A 20,496-nucleotide genomic window follows, 5' to 3' on the forward strand; every position below is an offset into this window, starting at 1 on the left:
CAGGCTCTGCGCTGCCTGAAATGGCAGTGTGGGACTTGTGTCTGCCCTCCGCCTCTCCCTCGGCCACTCTACAGCTCAGGGAGAGGCGGCAGAGAGGCTCCACACAGCGTGCTCCGCCCCCAGGAGCAGCTTGCCCCACCCCTGGCTGCAGGATGCGCGCACCGTACCCGGCACCCGAGCGGCTAGCTACGTTGCTACCCCCTTGTCTAGGAGGCCCCATTTGCTGGGTTTGATGGCCTGGGATTCGGACTCAGAGGCTGAACCTGAGGAATCCCAGCCTGCACAGGATTCCCCGCCTCCAGAACCAGCTGAGCCGCGGCTGGGGCCTGAGCCTGAAGGGTCCTCACCTGTGCTGGATCCTCAGGTGCATGCACCAGCTGAGTCTGCTCTGGCTCCGGAGGTGATGGAGGACCCATTGCCTGCAGGTGCTCCACTCTCAGCCCTGTCAGGGGAAGAGGAGGTTGCCTCTGGGTCCAGTAACCCTCCAGCCTCTCCTGAGCTGCAGAGGCTCAGGGCAGAGAGGCAGAGGGAACTAAGTTCCTGTAGGAGGAGTGCTCGCCTCCAGGCCAGGAGAGGCGAGTCACCTGTGGACTGGGGCCGCCCTATGCCTCGGGGCAGATAAAAGCCAGTCTGCCCCAGCCCCACGTTGCGGGAGCAACATTGTTGGTAACCTGTTCCTGTCAGCACCCTGTCCTGCTCTTCTGCCAGATTTCCTGACCTTGCCCGACTCCTTGCCTTGGACCCTGCTTCTGCCTTGATGGACAGCCTACACACCACACCCTTGACCCCGCACTGGACACAGACCTCGCTGCATGGTAACCCCCCTGGGACCAGCACACTGGGTTACTCCTGAGCCTGAGAATACCTCACAGCCAGGAAGACATTCCAAGCTGCAGTTCTGATCAGGGTTGTCGCCTGCAAGCACAGATGTGCCTGGTTTTAGCACTGGCATCTCCAGACTCTTTCTCCCATCGAAAAGATCTAAGGTAGCAGGGCTGGAAGTAACCGCCCACCATCATTCAGAGTAGGTAGCACTGGATTAAGTTGTTCAATGGTCACTAATAAGGGCTTGCAAACCTTTTGATTTCCACATCTTGAAAGGGAAATTCCCCTTTGCGATTCATATCGAGAAATTTGACACATTCACGACAATGCATCATGCAGAGACATGCAACAGACATCTTCCTCATTGGGTTCATGGGAGTCTTTAATTCTAAAGTCAGATTTAGTCATATTTCTAAATCTCTCCAGCCAGTTAAGCAAAATAAAAAGAAAATAAAGAAAAGGGCATAATCACAATTCAAGGAAACTTTCCAACCACGCAAAAAAAGCACTTCTCAAGGATTGTGCAGAGAGAGGCTGGCGCTGGTATATTCTTGCAAACAAAATGCTTACATCCACTGGGGAGAGAAATGAAGCTGTGTAAGTTGAAGGTTAAATTGCATATACAAATTTGATTTGGCCGTATAAAACTTGTCCTAACAATGTTTACTGTTTGCCACTTGAATAGTGTTTTTGTCTCTCCCCAGTTTTCTTAGCTCATTCCTGTGGAACATTGCAGCAAACTTAAGGTCTCTAGAGGGGAGTCCGACTCCACTAAATAAAGATGATCTGGGTGATTATGGTGCACAACAGCTGCAAGGCAACAGCTGGCAAAGAGGAAAGAGACATGCTGGCTGTTCCAGTAGGACTCCAAAGTGTGTGATTCTTAAAAGCATGACATAGAATGAAGAGGCAGCCCATGACTGGGTGGCCAAACTTGTGGAGGCTTCTGGGTAGAAAGGGCATATCAGATGCTCGGAGCATGCCAGTGAGTGCAAAACAGGAAAAGCCTAGCGTTAATGATGTGGCTGTAAAATCTTGATGAAGACAAGATGTTGAGTATGTTTACGATTTCTGCCACTCTTTGCCCATAGAAATAGGAGGCCAAGCAAAATATTGCTGAGAGGGCAATGATATATTTTAAGCAGCCAACAGCACAACAACCTCAGTTGCATTACGATTTCAGAGAAACTCCTGGGAGCTTAATGAAGGTCAAGGATTAGCAGTGGAGCTCTCGGTGCCTGCATATGGGATGCTAATGAAATGCTGTTGAACATATGCAGAGTATCTTTCTCTCACTATACCTGAAGTTAGGGATATGGGCTGCCTGGCCACATCAGTTATATATTTAAAGGAACCTTATTCTCAGGAGTAAGGCAGTGAATAAAAGGGCTTTGTTAGGGGAGGGGCTAAGGAATGGGAATCACAGCCATTGGCTGGATATTTGATCAGTGTATTTGTGGATGGAGAAAGCCAGGAATGTCATGGAGGAATAATTATGTAACTGTATGGAGGAACAGCTGAGGACTTGGGGTTCAGAGCGAGATTTGGTTGCTTACGGACAGAGCTTCCTGTTTCCCATTTGTAGTTGTTGCTTCTGGACCTATATCCCAGCTGAGTTGTCTCTGTCCCCCCACATCATGTAGCTGTTACTTTTGCTGACATCTCCAGTTTGGAATTAACAAACCCTGTGTATTTTCCATACAGCAGCCATTTTAATATGTTGTACATTGAAATGAGATTGGGCTTAGAATAAATCAATTTTTGCCACACCTCTTTGTGAAAAGAGACTGATAAAAGTTGATGAGCTTAGCCTGGCAAATGTGTTTGTGCAGCAGGGAGGGCTGTTGCGTAACTAAATATGTGGCCAAGTACAGGTGATTTGTTGCCACATAAACTAAACAGGGGACATGCCTTTTCCCCCCTTCCTTCCCCTGTTTGGAGGGGGTGTTACCTGTGTGAAAGAGAGCAATAAACTGGCAAGCTCTGAAAGTGGGGTCTGAAAAAGGCAGAAGCCATGGCTTTGGTGGGTCCCCTAGAAATCTGATAGGGACCAGGATTTGGTGGAGTGATTAAGCATCTAGTGTGTTCCAGATGTTTTGTACTACAGCTCCCATCAACCCCAGCCAGCAGAGCTCATGGGATTTATAGTCCAAAACAACTGGATTGGCAAAGGCAGAGGCATATATATACCTTTAGCCTTATGCTCAGTCTGTATATACGTGTAAACAAACACATCACAGAAATGCCAAAATCCTCAGTTTCAAGGCAGCTAATCCTTAAAATATATGCTGGGAACCCTGAAGTCTCTTAACATTCAGAGACTGGGGTGTGTGAAACAATATTTACAGTACTGTGTCAGTGATTAAAGCAGGGGAAGAGCTCAATATTTCCCATCAGAACTCTGGTCAGCACACACAGGTAAGCCTCACAATTATTCTGTAAGCTGTACAAGTACAAGTAAGCTGTACAAGTACAAGCTATTTTAGCTTGTACTTGTTTTAAGGTGGTATACTTAAGAGCAGCGCTTTTTCCTGGGGGGACGCAGGGGAACGCATACCCCTAAACATTTTGTGACTGTAAGTTTGGCCTCACTGAGGGGAAGTATTTTATTATGAGTAGGAAAATGAGAGTACCTGGAAACATTTTTTTTTTTAAAGAAAAAAAGCACTGCTTAAGAGGCTACCCTTGGTGGACCTTCTAATTTGTAATAGGGCTCTTGGGAGGAGGTGGTCTCTGAGAGAGATCAAGCCAAAAAATCTCTAGGATATAAAACACCATCTTGTGGCTGTAGAACAACAGGGAGCTGGTGAAGACATTGGAGCAAAATGGAAGTTTTCAAAAGCAATAACAATGATGGGCAGATGAGCTTCAGTCTGTGGCATATTAAAAACTCAGTATGAGCACTTTCCACATTTGCTTAGCCTTAGTATTAAGTGTCAGCCACTATATGAATCCCCCCCTTTAGCTATGCTATCATTTTACATAATATTAATGATTCAGTGTATTTTAATACCAGATATTGATTTTGTTCCAGGTTGCTATGCTGGGATTATTTTTAAAATGCTATGCTGCTTCATCATTAGATGGATGTTAATCAACTTCTATTGTTGCTTGTGCAAACATAAAAGCAAATTTAATTGCTGTGGGTGGGGAGGCCTGTCCCCTCAAAACCCTCTTTGTCTCCAATACTTGTGCTGCTCACTTCCTACCCTTAACAGCACAAAGGAATCTTTGTGAAAAGCAAATACACAAATTGGTTGTGATCATGACAAAGCCAGATTCATTGGTGGGTATAAAATAAGCGAGTTTTCCTCAGGACTCTGGCAGCAATGCACAGCTAAGGAACTAATTCAGTCAAAACAAATCTTTCACTCACAATGTAGACTGAAAAGAGAGGTTGCAACGTTTAGTATATGAAAAGGAGGCAACTTGTTAAATCTAATACATAGCAAGAAGAAAACATTCAAGGATGTAATACAGCAAGATGAAAACAAACCACATCTACGTAGCAACAGTTGATCCAAGAGCGCCCTCTTCTGCTCTTGAGAGAAAATTGTTGATTCTTTCTGAGGCAAATATTGATGAAACATCATTATTTATTAGGTGTGTTTTCCCCAAAAAACTTGCCATTGGGCAGGAGGGAGCAGACAGGCACCCAATTCACAACACACTGGTAATCCAGAGACTGGATTATACCACTTAATGCAGCAAGGGGAGATGTGTTCCTATAGATTCATAGAACTGTAGAATTGGAAGGGACCACGAGATTCCTCTAGTCCAACTCCTTGCAATTCAGGAGTCTTTTGCCCAACATGGGGCTCAAACCCAGACCCTGAGATTAATAGTCATGTTCCATTGAATGCCTGTCCACTTTTTTACAAAAAAATAAATCCATTTAGAAGACTATCAGTAAGAAGGCTTGCCTAATACCTCCCTCATTAACATGCTAATTTTCTAAGTGAGGGATTCATGTATGTGTGAAGGAACATTCAGCAACTTGGGAGTCTGAAGTGTTGCTGCCCATACATTTAGTTTTTTAACCACCTCAGTGAAAATTCAGCCGAAGCTGGTCCTGAATGTGAAATTCTAGCTTATTTATTTAGTTTGTTTACATTATTTATTAGCTGCTCTTCAGCCAAAGCTGTCAGGGTAACTTATGAATAAAAACATTAACATTACTATTAAAAAACAACAACACACTGCAGAAGACAGTTCAAATTGTTACTTCCTTGACATTTCCCTTGTTCTGCTTGTTTCAGACAAAAACACGCTGCCCAATCTTCTGCCACCCAGCAGTACATGTGGGTTCCCATTTGGCTCCTCTTTCCTTATCTGTGGTCTAAAGCACAGAGCCTCTTGGGCTTGCTGACCAGAAGGTTGCTGGTTTGAATTCCTGCGATGGAATGAGCTCCCATTGCTCTGTCCCAGCTTCTGCCAACCTAGCAGTTCGAAAGCATGCCAGTGCAAGTAGATTGAATGGGTACTGCTGTGGCGGGAAGGTAAACGGCATTTCCATGCGCTCTGGCACTCATCACGGTGTCCCAGAAGCGGTTTAGTCATGCTGGCCACATGACCCAGAAAGCTGTCTGTGGACAAACACCGACTCCCTCGGCCTAAAAGCGAGATGAGCACTGCAACCCCATAGTCACCTTTGACTGGACTGAACCATCCAGGGGTCCTTCACTTTTACCTTTAACCTTTTCTAGCCTAATCTCATTCTGGCTACATTTCTTATTATGGTCACCATGAAATAGCAACGCTCTGCCCTCCTCTATCTTTATGTGCCTAAGCTACAGCTGATATTGATTGTATGCCTGTGCTTTCACATCGTGCTGTTGATCTAGATTCATTGGTATAGATTTTTCCTTCAAAACACAATAGAGTGTATTATGGCACCTTAAATAAGCAGATTTATTGTGACATAAGATTTATAAACTACAGTCCATCAGAAACAACTTTTCTTTTTTGTTTCGGCTTTACGTACAGCCCTGCTTCATTGATCACTGTACATTTGTAGTCCACCTGTCAGTATGCCATGCCTTCTGTACATGTGAATGTATAGGAATCTGGTTCCTTTGATTAGTATATTATGCCACATATTGCTTTTTCTAACACAGGAGATCAAAACATGAGCAGCCATGCATGATTTTCCCTGGGTACAAAGCCCAGTCTATAGATGGAATGGTGCAGACACAGCCTTTTCACACTCAAGGCATTCTCCATAGGAGAAAAATTAGCACATGCAACAGCCCTCTGTATACCGGATCCATCTGATTTCCTTGTAAAAGTGGCGACACAAATTCTTACATTTCTTTGCAGATAAGAACGCAACTATTATATCATCCCCATGCAGCACAGTAAGGAGATCATCTTTCAATTATTCACCAACGATATTGCAATAATTAATTCATGGAACAACCCGTTTAATTAGCCAAGCAGATTTTCTGCTGTTCACAGCAAGACATTCTTCATGGGAAACCCCACAAGATGGCTTGAATTGTCTCCTGGTGTTAAGCTGATCCTACAAATGTGGCCTTTTTAGGGATAGCAATGTGCTAAGTTTATCATAAAATATATTAATAATTAACCCAGTGACTTCAATAACACAGCTAGAATATTCAGTGTATCCGCTGTAATATTTTGAATATGAAGTGATTGGAACAGAGTGGACTGAAAAGTAACTCCCAAATATTTAAAATTATTAACTTGTTCTTTTACAGGTCTTTCCAGGAAACCTGCTATAAAACTACGGTATATATTCGTTTAACACCCCTGTTTGACAAGATCTCTTGCAAGTTTTTAGAATTCAGATGATGTATTGCACTAATGTAAGCTGTGTAAGAAAACACTCAGTGCTGGATTTTCTTTAGGCAGGTTATTGGAAATGCACAAGCAGAATTAAGATGACAATACTATCTATCTCACAGGGTTATTGTAAGACTAAAATGGAGGGTTGAGAACCAGTGTCATCTCACCTTGACCTCCTGGCAGGAAAGGTGGATTTATACATATAATATTAAGTTTTTAAAATAACAATTTTTAAAGCCTGTTGCAGCAAAGTCTTCTGGAAACTTAAAGGTGAACAAATACATCATAGCATTTTGCGGACCAGAGTCAATCAGATGCTAGGGTTAAATAAGCATTTTACCAGCAGGCTCCACTGGCTTTCTTGGAGGAGGATAGAAAGCCAATATGTGAAATTCTATTAATTACCTGAAACTTTATTACTACTAATTATATAATGGTAGTTAAAATAATAGGTAGTTAAAATTATAGGATGCACCCATTTTCGACCTCTTCATTTCAGGGCATGAATTTAGTTGGTAGTGCTTACTACTTCCTTCCAAAGACATACTGGTAATCTAAAAAGCAAATATTTATTATTGGGGGGGGGGCTTGAAAATCAATAAAGGCATTGCACAGTAAAACTGCTACCCTATTCAAACCTACTTGTAAGTAAGTCTCGTTGAATTCCATGGAACTTATTCCCATATAAGTGAATACAGGATTGCAATTTAAATCACTCGATCTGATAGTGTATGTCTTTTAAAATAATGTTGAAAAGTATTTCTGATTCAAGAGATGCCATGGTCTGAATATATACGTGTGTGCGCGCGCACTCACACAGTGAGAATGAGAGAGAGAGAGAAAGAACAACAGTTTCTTAGTAATCCTATCAACATTGTAACAATGTTTACTTTGTTAACTGCTCCATCTAAATTGTTTTGGGGGACGTGCCAGGTTGTATAGCAGCCTTCCTCCAGAGTTGTCCTAAATAGAGAGGTTTTCCCATCTAAAGCCACCCACACATCCAACCAAGAAGACAGAACAGTTAATCGCCTCCATCAATAGTGTATAAAAGGAAGGGGCCCAACAAATGTGCCAATAATTATTCTAATATTTTCTTCCACTTGATTGGGTGGGCATTTCAAGGTCGCAGAGAACAATGGTGGTGGCCTAGTTTTTGTTTTGTTTTTGTTTTTTGTTTTTTGCTCCAAGCCATCATGATAAGCCAAGGCTTGTTCTTGGCTTACCTATCATGGTTTTCCTTGAGCAAAGCAAACAGTGACCACCAAGCTGAATATAACAATGAGCCAGGGATTGTGGTTTGCTACCTCTGGGTGCTAATGTGGAGGGGGAAACAGCCATGGTAAATTGTTAACTATTGTTTACTTTGACAGGTGAACTGGGCCTGCAAGCATGGGGACTGAGACCATCAGACTTAAAATCCCAGTAAAGAAAAGATGCAGGCTTAAGCCTTGTGGAGACTGCATCTAGGAAAGGCATCCATTCTTAGTGTCTTCTCCGCCAAAAGCCATCACAGAATTCTTCCAAATATTCATTAAAAATAAGTCTCTTGAAACCTGGAGTAGTTTTCTACAAGGATTTAGTGTGAAATTCCGTATTCTGCTGGTTGCATTCATAAGTTCAAACTTTAACATAGTGATTTTTACTGTTTTGTGAAAACATTTAATTGGCACTGATAGAGCTTTGTTACATAACATCCTTGAAAGTCTACGCATTATTGACAATGCCAAAGGCAATAAGATATTGAAACTAACCAGGTGGCATAGGGGCAGGATAACACTTCCTTCTTGTTTTAATTTTCAAACATATTAATCATCACAGCCTCACACTAGTGTTATGCCAATTTCAATTTTACAAAGCTTTACAGGTAGTTAAAAAAAGTGTTGTGCCATTCAGTAAATGTTACGAACAATAGGAAAATGCATGCTAAAAATGAGGTCAATTTAAAAAATACAGTCATTTAACAGATGACCAGCAATAGATTTTTATACTACAGTAGTCTTAACAGGTGGACAGTAATTTAACCAGAAACTCAACAGAAAAACTACTCAATAAAAATGACAGTCTTCTTTTGATATTGTAATGCCCTGCAGATTAAAATCTTTTCCCTGACATAACTCTGTGCACCTTTGCTACACTTGCCACACTATTCCATGAGAGGTTTTCAAAAGCTTAGAAATACAAATAATAAACCCAGTAAAAAACATTTATTATGATAAATGATAATGGGAAGGAAAGCCGGGCGTAATTGTCTATGTGGTATGGGTTTTTAACATGAAAGCAGTCAAATATACAGAAGAGTCTCTTCATCACTGCCATTGGTGAGTGACACCGGCTGTGTTTACTTTTCTCCTCTTTTCTGCCTCTAGAGGTTTTGGTGAGCTTGTCTGCATCAGCCTTGTTAATCTTATCAGCCTTGCAACTGTTGGCAATTGCTGACAGGACTCCATTGATCTCCTCTTCAGCCTCGTCATCCTCCTCCTGGTAAGAATCACAATTGGACAAAACCACTTGTTCATCAGTTCCATAACACACATCCTTTAAATATCAGCCAACAATCCATTTTATCTAAGGGCTACAGATATACCAGTGTTTGGAACAAAACTAGTTCAGTTTAATAAAGTTCACTGAATTCAAGCTCTGAACTACACCTGAAACTAGTGCCCATATTTGCCAGCTGAATGATTTGTTTTGGGGCAGAATGATTTCAAGGTCATCTTCAGATTCATTCTCTTACATATGTATTTTTTTCTTCTTCACTCTTTAGATTCTTTGGGAGTTGAAGCTTAAAGATTATAATTGTGGGGGAAAGTAAATGAAAACCATTCACATTTGTCAGATGCTGGTGGTGGTTGCTCGTGAGTAACCAGGCAGGACTCCAACCTGTCTTTTACAGGTTTTATTGTACAAACTATTTACAGCGCAGATCTACCAAGTTCATGTCCGTCTCAGTCACTTGCAGAATCTGGGAGTGGTCCCTTCCAGCTTCTCCCCCAACATAAGAACTTTAGCACCCCAGGACGGAAGTGGCGTGCCTCCCTCCTGGCCAGCCTGGTGAGGTGAGATGCTGGGGCTCTTAGCAGCATCCTCGAGCCCTCTCTTCGCTTGGCTGGCCCCTTCCCTCTCTTCCTCACTGGAGGTGTGGCTTTTCCCACCGCTGGAAGAGGAACTGCTCCTCAGGAGTTTCGGAGGCTCTCTGTATCCCAACGGCCCCCCTGTCTCCCTCCCCTGTTCCGATGGCAGTCCCCTGACAACATTCCACTGTGTGTGTTTAAATGTTTTCTTAGGCTTCTTAAGAGAAAAAATTACACTTCAGCTCAGCAGGTTTTCTGGGCACAGTGGTGGAGTGGATAAGGACAAATAAGCTGGGTTTGAACCTTCCCCACAAGGACTTCTCCATACACATTGATGAAAAAGGCAAATCTACATGTGCTTTACCCCCAAAAAAGGGGGGGGTCTTTTCTTTGTATTTAACATGAAGGAAACAATTCACATCCACAATGACCTTTGATGTTCTGGGAATCTCGTCTTAGTCATGGCAACTAGGTTTTGGATCTGGCCAGATCTGCCCTCGGCTATTTAATTCTGCATTTTATTCACTAATCTTCTCAACATTAAAGTGGATCAGCTTCACTTGTGACTTTCCATTACGGCATAAACAATAATGTTTACATTGCTTAGACACTGGCGCCGTTACTTAGAAAATAAAAATACAAAATGCTAAGGGAAGCAACCTCCTTATCACGCATTGTAAACAGAAATGGTACAGATGATCATCTATAAACTTTTATGGACGCATCTACCTGGGCTGTTTTTTCTTTTTTAGAGTGCTTTTTTCAGTTGGAGATATCTGGGGTTTTTTATGCTGAAATGATTTTTTATAAAAAAAAAATTGTATTAAGCAGCAGGTTTATTGCGCAGCGGGAAAGGATGCTAAACACACATTCTTTTTTCTTTTCTGGTTTTCTGAAACTTGTTTGCAGGTGGCTGGTGCTTTATCAGATTGCTTTTAGCTCCTTTATGTTCCCTAAGAGGAAGCTAAACCATGTGTGAAATCCAGCATCTGGCATGGCAAGTTATCAGCTTAGTGTCTGTATGTTAGAATACGCTCTTCTCTAAGGAACCTTAACAAGACGCGTTTCTAGCACAAGTTTACTTATCCTATTGCCCTAGCGAAGAGAAGAAAGAGAATCTATAATAGAATGACAAATACCTATCTGCTATACAAAATCTAGAGTATCAGGGGACATTTAAAGGACTGCTGAGGGGCTCCAAGAGAGAGAGAGAAAGGGGGAAATTAAACTGTTTCACATTAGGAAAACCAACCTTGCATATCAAAAGGGAGCTCAACTTTGGAGCGTATTTTTAAATAGTAATGCTATTTACTCTGCTCTCCATTCCTGCTCCTAAGGAGAGAATAGCAAGCAGATGGCAATATAAAAGGATATAAAAATCAGTTGCAGGATCTATGGAAAGCAACTGCACAACAGCTGAAACCTACTGGAAATGGCATCTGCTGCTTCTTGCTTCTATTAATGGATGTTTTTGTTCAAATCCAACAGTCCACAGGATGGAGAAAAGAGGTCGCTTTTGTGAGAAGTTATCCATTTTCATGGTTTTCTATATTGTACTGCCTACTAGAGAGCGCCACAACATTTATCAGGTATGGGAATGTGACTTGTCAGTAAGGGCTCTACACTTCTTACAAACATTTTCCCATTCTTCTTTTTGTCTGCTGTAAGATTTTGGACGGTGCAGGCCAATGAATTGCTAGCAGCTAGAATATATTTCTCAGTTCAAGTCCTTGGAACATTTGAGGATTCGTTTAGGACTGAATTCAGGTTTCTCTTTCTTTCCTTTCTACCTTCTTTCGCTCTGGATGACTGAAGCACAACATAAAGGCACGATGGCATTTCACATTGCGCGGCGGCACATAGCAGTGCTAAAGTCCTTACTGGTAGCAGAACAGTGTATATTCAAACCTCTCAGGGCCCATTCAGACTTTACAGGGCAATCAACAATGTTACTTGTCAGCTGTAGTTCTCTCACCAAAGACCTGTAGGACCAGACGTGTGCCTGTAAACACACTTGTCTATTATGTCTGCTAGTTCACATACAAAAGTATCCCCCACAAAGCCCCAAAGGATTCACCAGGAGACCTGGAGGAGCCATGTGGCAAACACAGAGGTTGCTGTCACCAACACCTGATCTACCTGTGCAAAACAATGAACCACGGCAGTTCAGGAGGGGTGATGCCAGTTTTCATTGCACTGAGCTTCCTGCCAGTAAAAAGCAAAACAAAAACTAAGTGGGGAGAGATATTCTACCTGACTCTAAGCCCTGCTGTGCTGGTTTTTCATCTACAAAACCTTTTTTTTACATCAAGAAACATTCAGAAATGTGATGTCCCATCACATTCTGAAATGACACTCTGTTCTTCCATGGCATTCTGTTTCATGCTGGATCAAGACCATTGTGCTCCTGAACCGCATAATAGTCACAATATGACCATGATGGGTGATATATTTATTTCAGCATTTATACGCTGCTGTGGGAGCACAGAAAGGGCCTCAATGCAATAATGAACAATGAATAAAAATAAATCAGAAACACAGATTAATACCAGACATCAACTATTGTTAGCAGCAGCACATAAAAAGGTCTCTGATCAGGGGATAAGACAATATTGATAATAAAGACAATCTTTCACAGTCTTTCTGAGCATTGAAAAGCAAATGGGCCTTTATACCCACCAACTGCTGGTGGTTTATAGAGCAGAGCTTTCCCTGATGATCTCACCTAGCATTCTTTTAAAAGTCCTGGGTCCAAGCCATATAGGATTTCAAAGTGATGGTCACCACTTTGAATTGAGACCGGAAAGAAATTGGGAACCAATCTGCAGTCAATAATAGCAGAAGCAAGTCGAAACCTGGTCATGCTACAGCAGGTGGGAATGTATGTTGTAAAGAGCTGCTAAAAGTTGGAATCATGATATGCTTTCATAGCGAGGAAGCAATGGACAGGAGGCTTTGAAGAGAGGCTATGGAAATCAGTAAATGGAGGAATTAAAACAAAACAAATACCTTTGTGAGTTTCTTCATTCCAGATCGATTAAGGGTGCAGAAGTGAGCTACTGCATACTCCAGTAATGCGCCAAAGATAAAACTAAAGCAAATACCCAGATAGACATCAATTGCCTTGATGAAGCAATTAGCATTAGGAAGTGATGTCCTGGCTCCCATCATAAGAGTTGTCATGGTGAGCACAGTTGTAACACCTACAGAAACAAAACGATAAATCAGAGGTGATCTTGCATGATTAGCAGCAACACCATCTCCTGCTGCCTCTGAGCAGAAGCTGCTCAATATTTACTTGACGGTGAGGTCTTCTGTCATCTCATTTTAGCCCACCTCATTTGGAAGAAAATGCAGAAAATGTTTAACGTATGAATATTTTGAGGTGTTAATAATACTTCGGATAAAGTTTAAGGTAAAGTTAAAAGGGTCAAAAAGGAGCAGAGTAAAAAGAAAAAGTAAAAAGTAAGCGTAAGAGATGTCTGAATTACCTCTAAGTTAGTCTTGGAGAAACAATGTATAACATTGTGAATTAATTTTGGTGGTGAAGGGGGATACAAAGCCACCCAGTGAGCTTCATGCCAAGTGGGGATTGAACCCTGGTCTCCCAAGTCCTAGTCTGACACTGACCACTATACCACACTTCTTTTCACATGATCCACCATAACATGTAGACAGGTTTGGTGAGCACATCTTTTTCCATGTAGAAAGCACCAAGTTCAACCCTTGAATTCTCTGGTTAAAGAATCTTTGATAGCAGGTGGCTGTAAAATCTCTCCCCGCCCCCCTCAGATCCTGGAGAGCCAATATGAATTAAGAGTCGGTGCTCTTAGACAGACCTAACTTGGTCTATTTCCATATTTTGTTGTTGCCACCTTTCCCACCAGTGCATGAGCCACATCTGGTCGTTACCAGTTTGAAAGGGGGCTATGTACATAAGGACATGCAGGGCTCCCTCCAAGGGGAAAAGAATCCTCTATCTGCCCATGAGGTGACCTTCATACTGATGCAGATCATGTGTCACCTTGGGGACTTGGCCAGGTTGGTCAGTAGCTAGGGCATTGGTACCCAGTGGACAAGGCTAGCTCACTCGTACTGAATGCCGGAAGACGGACACTGAAGTCCTGCATCCCCATGAAGTGAGCATTGCAGAATGCATAGGAGATACGTGCACCACAATAGCCCCACACAGGGAGTCTACTTGAGTGTAAAATCAGCCTGCAGTGAGGGAGGGAGGCTGTGCATACAAGCTCTCCCTTCCCCCAACACTGTCCCCACAGCCCCCCATGAGTTGGAGTAATATCCCCCACATGTTATAGGCAGTGATGGCCACCAACTTGGATGGCTTGAAAAGAGGATTAGACAAATTCATGGAAGATAAGGCTGTATAGATGGCTGCTGATCCTGATGGCTATGGTTTACCTACGCCTACACAGTGGCAGTATGAGTTTGAGTACCAGCTGACGGAAACCACAGGAGGGGTGAGTGCTCTTGAGCTTGACTCCAGGTTGTAGGCTGTCCACAGGATGTTGAACTCAATGGGCCACTGGTAGGTTCTTCTTGCATTCTAATGATGCAGAGCCTTGCTTTTTCAGGTTTCTAAATAGCATGAGGAGCTTACACAAGGACAGCAGGCTCCTTTCACAGTGGTTCTTCTTCCAGCTCATGGAGGGTGGTGGGAACAGTAGTGGTGGAGCTAGCTCTCTTCCACACGTTACTTTTACTCAAGAATAAAACGCCTAACAGAACCAATGTTTCCGCTGTTTCACTTGCAGAGTGACTCTAGAAGTTCATTCTCACACTAGCTGAGTAACATGAGGTTCCTTAGGCTCATTGCATCTGCCCTGCCCAGTTTCTAGGACTTGTCTGATTGATGTACAGAGGAGCTGGAACATAGATCCCATGGTTCAAGGTTTACTGCATTACATAGGTGATGGAGGAACAAAAATGCAGCAGCTTCCTCCATGTTAAAACAACATGACCTGGGCAGGGGGAGGGCAGTGCATCTGTGTTTTATGATTGTAGCTCACCTATGCAGATTCTGGCTGGCACTGAGGACTGGCTTATCCAGAATGACACCCAGGAGAGGACAACCAGCAAGCTGGATGGTACATATGTTTCAAGGATAAAATACAGAATGTTCCTCTTGAGCTCAAAATGGAAGACTAACTTTGGATAGTGCCCTGAGTAGTGAATAAAGAGAGACATGCAACAAGTGATTTAGATTTCCTGACAATTTATTCTTCATATACAAGTTTAAATAATATTTTAAAGCTTCAGATCAAATCTTTATTATTATGACCAGCATTAAGAAAACAAGGTAAGAAGCACATAGAACACATTATTTTAAAGCTTCACTGTTTTTTAAAGCACACAATCACCAACTTGCTAGTGTTTGCCCATCACTCTAAGCCTAACCATGGCTTAGTTCATATGTGTGAATCTGCTGGCCTCTGAAGAGGAGGCAGAATTCACTTTGCTTCTCCCCATGCTTTTCAGGTGAGTGAAACATGGCAGCTAACCCAAAGATTGGCTTAGTGTATCTTCCAAACCTGAGATGGTCTCCTCCTTAACCACAACTTGGCTAAGCTGCCAGGGGCACCGTGGCGATCCACCCAGGGTGTCAGGGCGGCTCGTACCTCTCCTCACAAGCAATCCTCTCCAGAGACTTCTAGCATTTTAATGGTCTTTATTTACAATATTTACAATGGTCATCAAGAGTTTATTATCATTCATCAGAGTCACTCAGTTCAGATACCAGGAGAGACCTCTTCTTACACCTCACAAAATGCAGGAATTTATTGCCCCACCTTTCAAGTCTCCTCTTGTCCACAGGCCGCCTGGAAAGAGCCTGGTAAATCTCTTGCCAGTCTCTGATCCAGAACTTAACCCTTGCTGTCCCTGTGGAGCTGTTGGCTCGCTTGCAGCCTCTCCCAGTTCCCTCCCCCTCAGGCACAGCATCCTCTTCTTCTACCCTGAAGTCCTCTCCCACATCCGGGGAACTCAAATGTACTGACTCAGCCCTGACATGGGGACGCTGCAGCGAACTGCCCACTGAGTCCACCTGGCAGACACAAGCCCCACGCTGCCATTTTGGGCAGCGTGGGGCCCAAGCCACTGCATCACTCCCAGGAGAGATGTGTGGCTCGGGCGTGCTGTAGGCCAGGCCTACAGTAAGTGCCTCCCCCTGCGGTGTGCCATTTTGTCAACTCCTCAGGGATGACACCCGGGGCAGGCCACACCCCCTTTCCTATGCCCCTGTAAACTGCCCCAAAGCCTGGAGATATAGCAAAGTAGGTACAAGTTGCTCCTCTGGGGCCTATGTCTGCTCAAGGAAGGACTACCAGTGGCGTAGCGTGGGTTGTCAGCACCCGGGGCAAGGCAAGTAATTTGCGCCCCCTAACCCGTGGATTTGCGCCCCCTAACCCGTGGATTTGCGCCCCCTAACCCGTGGATTTGCGCCCCCTAACCCGTGGATTTGCCCTAACCCCAGATGTTGCGCCCGGTGCGGCCGGCCCCCCCCTGCACCCCCCACGCTACGCCACTGAGGACTACCAACCTGCAAATTTCATCTGATTGTAAAAAACAAATGTGAAATGTGAAATAAAATTTGCCTACTGAAATCAATGGGAAGTGATCTGAATAAATAAATAAAATCTTCCCTCTCTCTCCCCAGTTCCAATCAGGCACACAGTGAAGAAAATGGCTGAAAAAAAGCTATGGAAATTAATCAAGCCACCAAAGGAAACAATGAAATGAATTGTTGTTATTTGCACATCCTTATATATATATATATATTAAATCCTGGCTATACTTCATTTATTGTTAGAAAATATAATCCTATATAAATGAGAACAATGGCCTGCACTTTGCTTTTCTTTGCGTTGTTTACATATTCTCTCCCTGAAACATTCAGAGGTGAACATGTATTTTATTTTCTGATGAGCGAACAGGTTCGTCTTTCTCTCTGGGCAGAGCAGCAATATGGAATCATTAGCCTTCTTTGAGCATGATGGCTAGCCAGCAGTGGAAGCAGTGAGGAAAGTAAGCAGATGCCACTTATGTAAGAAGCACGATACTGTCTGAACATGAAGTCTGCTAGTGGAGATCTGTATTTTTATACCTATTTATAGGCATTTGCTGTTTTAATGTGAGTTAGGACTTCGAGTCATGATGTTTCCTTAGTCAAAAATGCTCTCAAATAAAAATATTTAGTGGAAGGCAAAAGATTTATACGATCTGAGCAGAAACCAGAATAGAAAATAAAAATGGCACAATGCACGTTGATTGAAACTTAAATGGAGAAGCATATTATTGAGTTGTGAATCACAAATGTAATAGCTGGGATGGTACGTAAAAGAAGCTCTATCTTCTGTGGAAGAGCAAATGTGTGCAGCATCCAGAAGGAAAATAATAATAATAATTCAGTGCTTCGGTTCTTATCACACTGAGGCATGCAACGGGGGGGGGGGGGGACCTGACAGCCTTCAACTGTGAGAACCAGGATTTGCAGAACATGCAGCTCAGAGAACCTATTAATGGTTCCATCATCTAAGAGTGTAGCGGCCCCTGCAGGGAGAACATTCTTGGTGGTGGCCCCCAGAGGATAGAATCAGTTACCTGCCAAATCTCATCAATTTCAGCATTTAAATGAGCTTTAAAGACATGTTTATTTAGTTGAGCTTCTATTGTTTAATGTGCTTAATTTATTTCAATTAGTTTTACTGGCTGTTCTAATAGATTTGGGGTTTTGTTGTTTGTTTTTTGGGAGGGTATTCTTCTTGGCTTGAAAGTTTTGTACAAATGTTCTCTGCTAACAGAGACTGTAATTCAGTATACATTTACTTGGGAGTAAGCCCCCTTGAACTCAGCAGGAGTGGTCATGCATAAGATTCAGACGACTTGGTATACAATAAAGGTTTTTAGTCAAGCAGTCAAGGTTCAGCAGCACAGCCAAGTTTTTTAAATTCATCCTCCTCCTCCACCTCCTAAATTTATTTAATAAACTCAAGGTGGCATATAAAGGATTCCCATCCAGTCTACCATCCAGATACTGGCCAGATCCAAACCTGCTTAGTTTCAGCGGCAGCATCTCACTATTTCATGTATTTTACTATTATATTTTTATTCTGTTTTACTGCTGTGACATCTGTTAATTGCTGTGTTTTATATGTTGTTGGCCATTCTGGGTTCTTCTTTTTTTTTTAAGGTATAGAATATGAGAAAGAAAGTAAGCATCATCATCTGCCTTCAGACCATTCCCAGCTAGCTTTATTGAAGTGAACTGGAAAGACAGAAAGGTCAGGAAGTAAGTAGGATTTTATGACTGTAAATGAACTCTTGAAGAGTTACCTACCTGTTTCATAGACAGCTTCAGAACTAGAGGTATAGTGGTCTTCTACTGTGTACTGCGCCAATCGAAGGGTTTCTAAGCCTTTAACGGAATCATTTCCCCTTGTCCAGTAAAACATGACATCATTTATGTTATAACCCCCTGGGAATAGAAGAAGAGAGGAATTTTACTAAATATAGAAAATGTGTTTGTGTCCATATATGTATATGTCTTCTATTTTCTGGCAAAGCTTCTGTTAATTTCACTTCATTTACTGGTTTCCCAGAGTCAAAACAAAACAAATTCCTTCCAGTAGCACCTTAAAGACCAACTAAGTCTTAGTTGGTCTTTAAGGTGCTACTGGAAGGAATTTGTTTTGTTTTGACTATGGCAGACCAACACGGCTACCTATCTGTAACTGGTTTCCCAGAGAATCCCAGACTATAGGATTTTAGTAAATGCCTAGGAAATACACAACAGGAAAGCAAAAATCAAGAAATAGACCTCAGCCTCTAAATATTCCATGCTTCACACAGCTGCACAACAAATTGTTTCCATTTTTAAATCCAAAATTCATCTTCACAGCTTAAACTCCCCATCCCTCACCTTAAATGGAGATATTTCATCTGAAAGAGCTTGTGTGGCTATCTGTCTGAATTCGCGTATGAATGCAACATTCACTTAGTAATAATATAACCAAACTTAAAATGCACGGATCCAGAGGTCAGTTTACACTCCTTTTTAATACGTGTAAAATCATACAGGCTGGCACTCTGCACGGTAAGAAAGGGTAGATCTAAAAATCCCCCTCCCATATGAATTGGCCAGAATGCTAGTGTCTCTTCACCAGCAAAACAGCTACACCGGGGGGTGGGGGAGTGTTCTGCTGGTGTTATCAGTGTATGTTTTATGCTGGAGGCATGTCTTGAGTTCTGGGGGCAAATCATGACTTCTGTCAAATCCTGAATATAGGATTGTTCTGCTAGTAACTTTGTGAAGTGAAGAAAGGTAGGCTCCTGCGCTGGCAATGCAAACACTATGTTATGAGAGAAGGGCTGGGCAAGTATGTCCATTTTGGTTACTCTTAGTTTCTCACTTTCCCAATCTTAAATTTGGTTCTCCACATTTCCACATCAGAGTACAACTTTTTAGAAAATATATATCTATATATCCTGATGAAAATTCATCAGCATTTTAGTGGGAATTCCTCATATACACATTTTTGCAAAGTGTTTCCCCCTGCCCCAAATAGAATGTGGTTTTGTATGTTATTTTCACTAATACATGCATTTATACTCACACATTACCCTAGTATATGTAGATTTGAACACATTACTTGGCTTGAAAACTGCATTGCAAAATTTGGAGAGGCACAACTTTCAAAAGATAGCTCTGTTTCAGTTTTGTATTGTTTCAGAAAGTGTGACTCATGTAAGTTCACCTGTAAACGTAAACTAAACGGAATTTCTTCCCCCATCGTGATGTGAGAGTTGATCCTGTAAACCTCACAGTGAAATACTTCCCTCTGAAAGCTATGCATTTGGGCAACTGCAAAGGAGGTCATATTGTTATATTGGCCTATGAGAATACTGCCCAGTCTTCACACATTTCCCCGCAGTGTATATACAAACGGTTGCTGCAGCAAATGTTAGTTATGAACATGAATATCAATACTGCTCCTTGGTGTCCTGTGATGTATACTGAGGTCTGCAGCACAATGACATTTACGCTGATGTGCGGAACAGCTTGAAGTGTCACATCAAACAGATTATAAAATGTTTCAGTTTCAGCCTGCCCGCCCACCCAACTGTGCAAATAGCCAAAGGAGAGCAAAGCATTTCTCAGAAGCCCCGGAAGACTAAAGAGAGCGCTACTCATCCATTTGGCTTCAGTAAGCCCCCTCTGCATTCTAAAGAGCAAGGGTGAGCTGAATAATGAGGGGATTTACAGGATATTCTGCTGCGAAAATAAATACTGATTTGTAATTTTATTAATTCCCTTTGTGGCTGCAAAGGTGGTTTTAGGCACGCAGGCAATGTGAAGTTCCTTCTTTTCAGAACTCTCCTTGGAAAAGACAGGAGACAGATGTCAGGCTACTAGAATCCAAAGAATTGGCTAGTTAGTGCAAATCAGTACATGGGATAGCCAAACCTCATTTCCCCACCCTAGCACTTCCATCTTTTCAGGGTTCAGCCTCAGTATATTCACCCCATCCAGTCAATCACTGCTGCCAAACTCCAACACCTCCACAGCCTCTCCTGATTCCAATGGAATGGAGAGATAGAGCTGTGTGCCATTACCTTACTAATGACCCTGCGCTCCAAATTAAGCCCATGTTCCATGGATCCCTCTCTCAATATCTCCTCCTTGCCTCATTATCCTATTTCCTCTGCCCATTTTAAATAAATGAGTTATTAGAGCAGACTTAGGAATAGTATTCCATTCCTTCACAAAGTT

At 42.5% G+C, this 20,496-nt stretch overlaps 1 protein-coding gene across 2 annotated transcripts in view; it reads right to left on the bottom strand.

The window, feature by feature from the left end:
* Nucleotides 1-7,913: 7,913 nt before the first annotated feature.
* The window catches only part of LOC309342596 (gamma-aminobutyric acid receptor subunit pi-like), a 44,683-nt gene continuing 32,100 nt past the window's right edge, over nt 7,914-20,496 (bottom strand). For both annotated transcript variants that reach the window (XM_081863312.1, XM_081863313.1), the window contains exons 7-10: nt 18,064-18,201; nt 14,738-14,890; nt 12,717-12,910; nt 7,914-9,114 (exon numbers count right to left, since the gene is read on the bottom strand). In XM_081863312.1, coding sequence (XP_081719438.1) covers nt 8,806-9,114; nt 12,717-12,910; nt 14,738-14,890; nt 18,064-18,201 — 794 coding nt within the window. In that variant the 3' untranslated portion in view covers nt 7,914-8,805. The remainder of the gene's footprint in view (nt 9,115-12,716; nt 12,911-14,737; nt 14,891-18,063; nt 18,202-20,496) is intronic.

This window comes from Podarcis erhardii, assembly GCF_964252035.2.
Source record: "Podarcis erhardii genome assembly, chromosome: 5".
Taxonomy (NCBI): domain Eukaryota; kingdom Metazoa; phylum Chordata; class Lepidosauria; order Squamata; family Lacertidae; genus Podarcis; species Podarcis erhardii.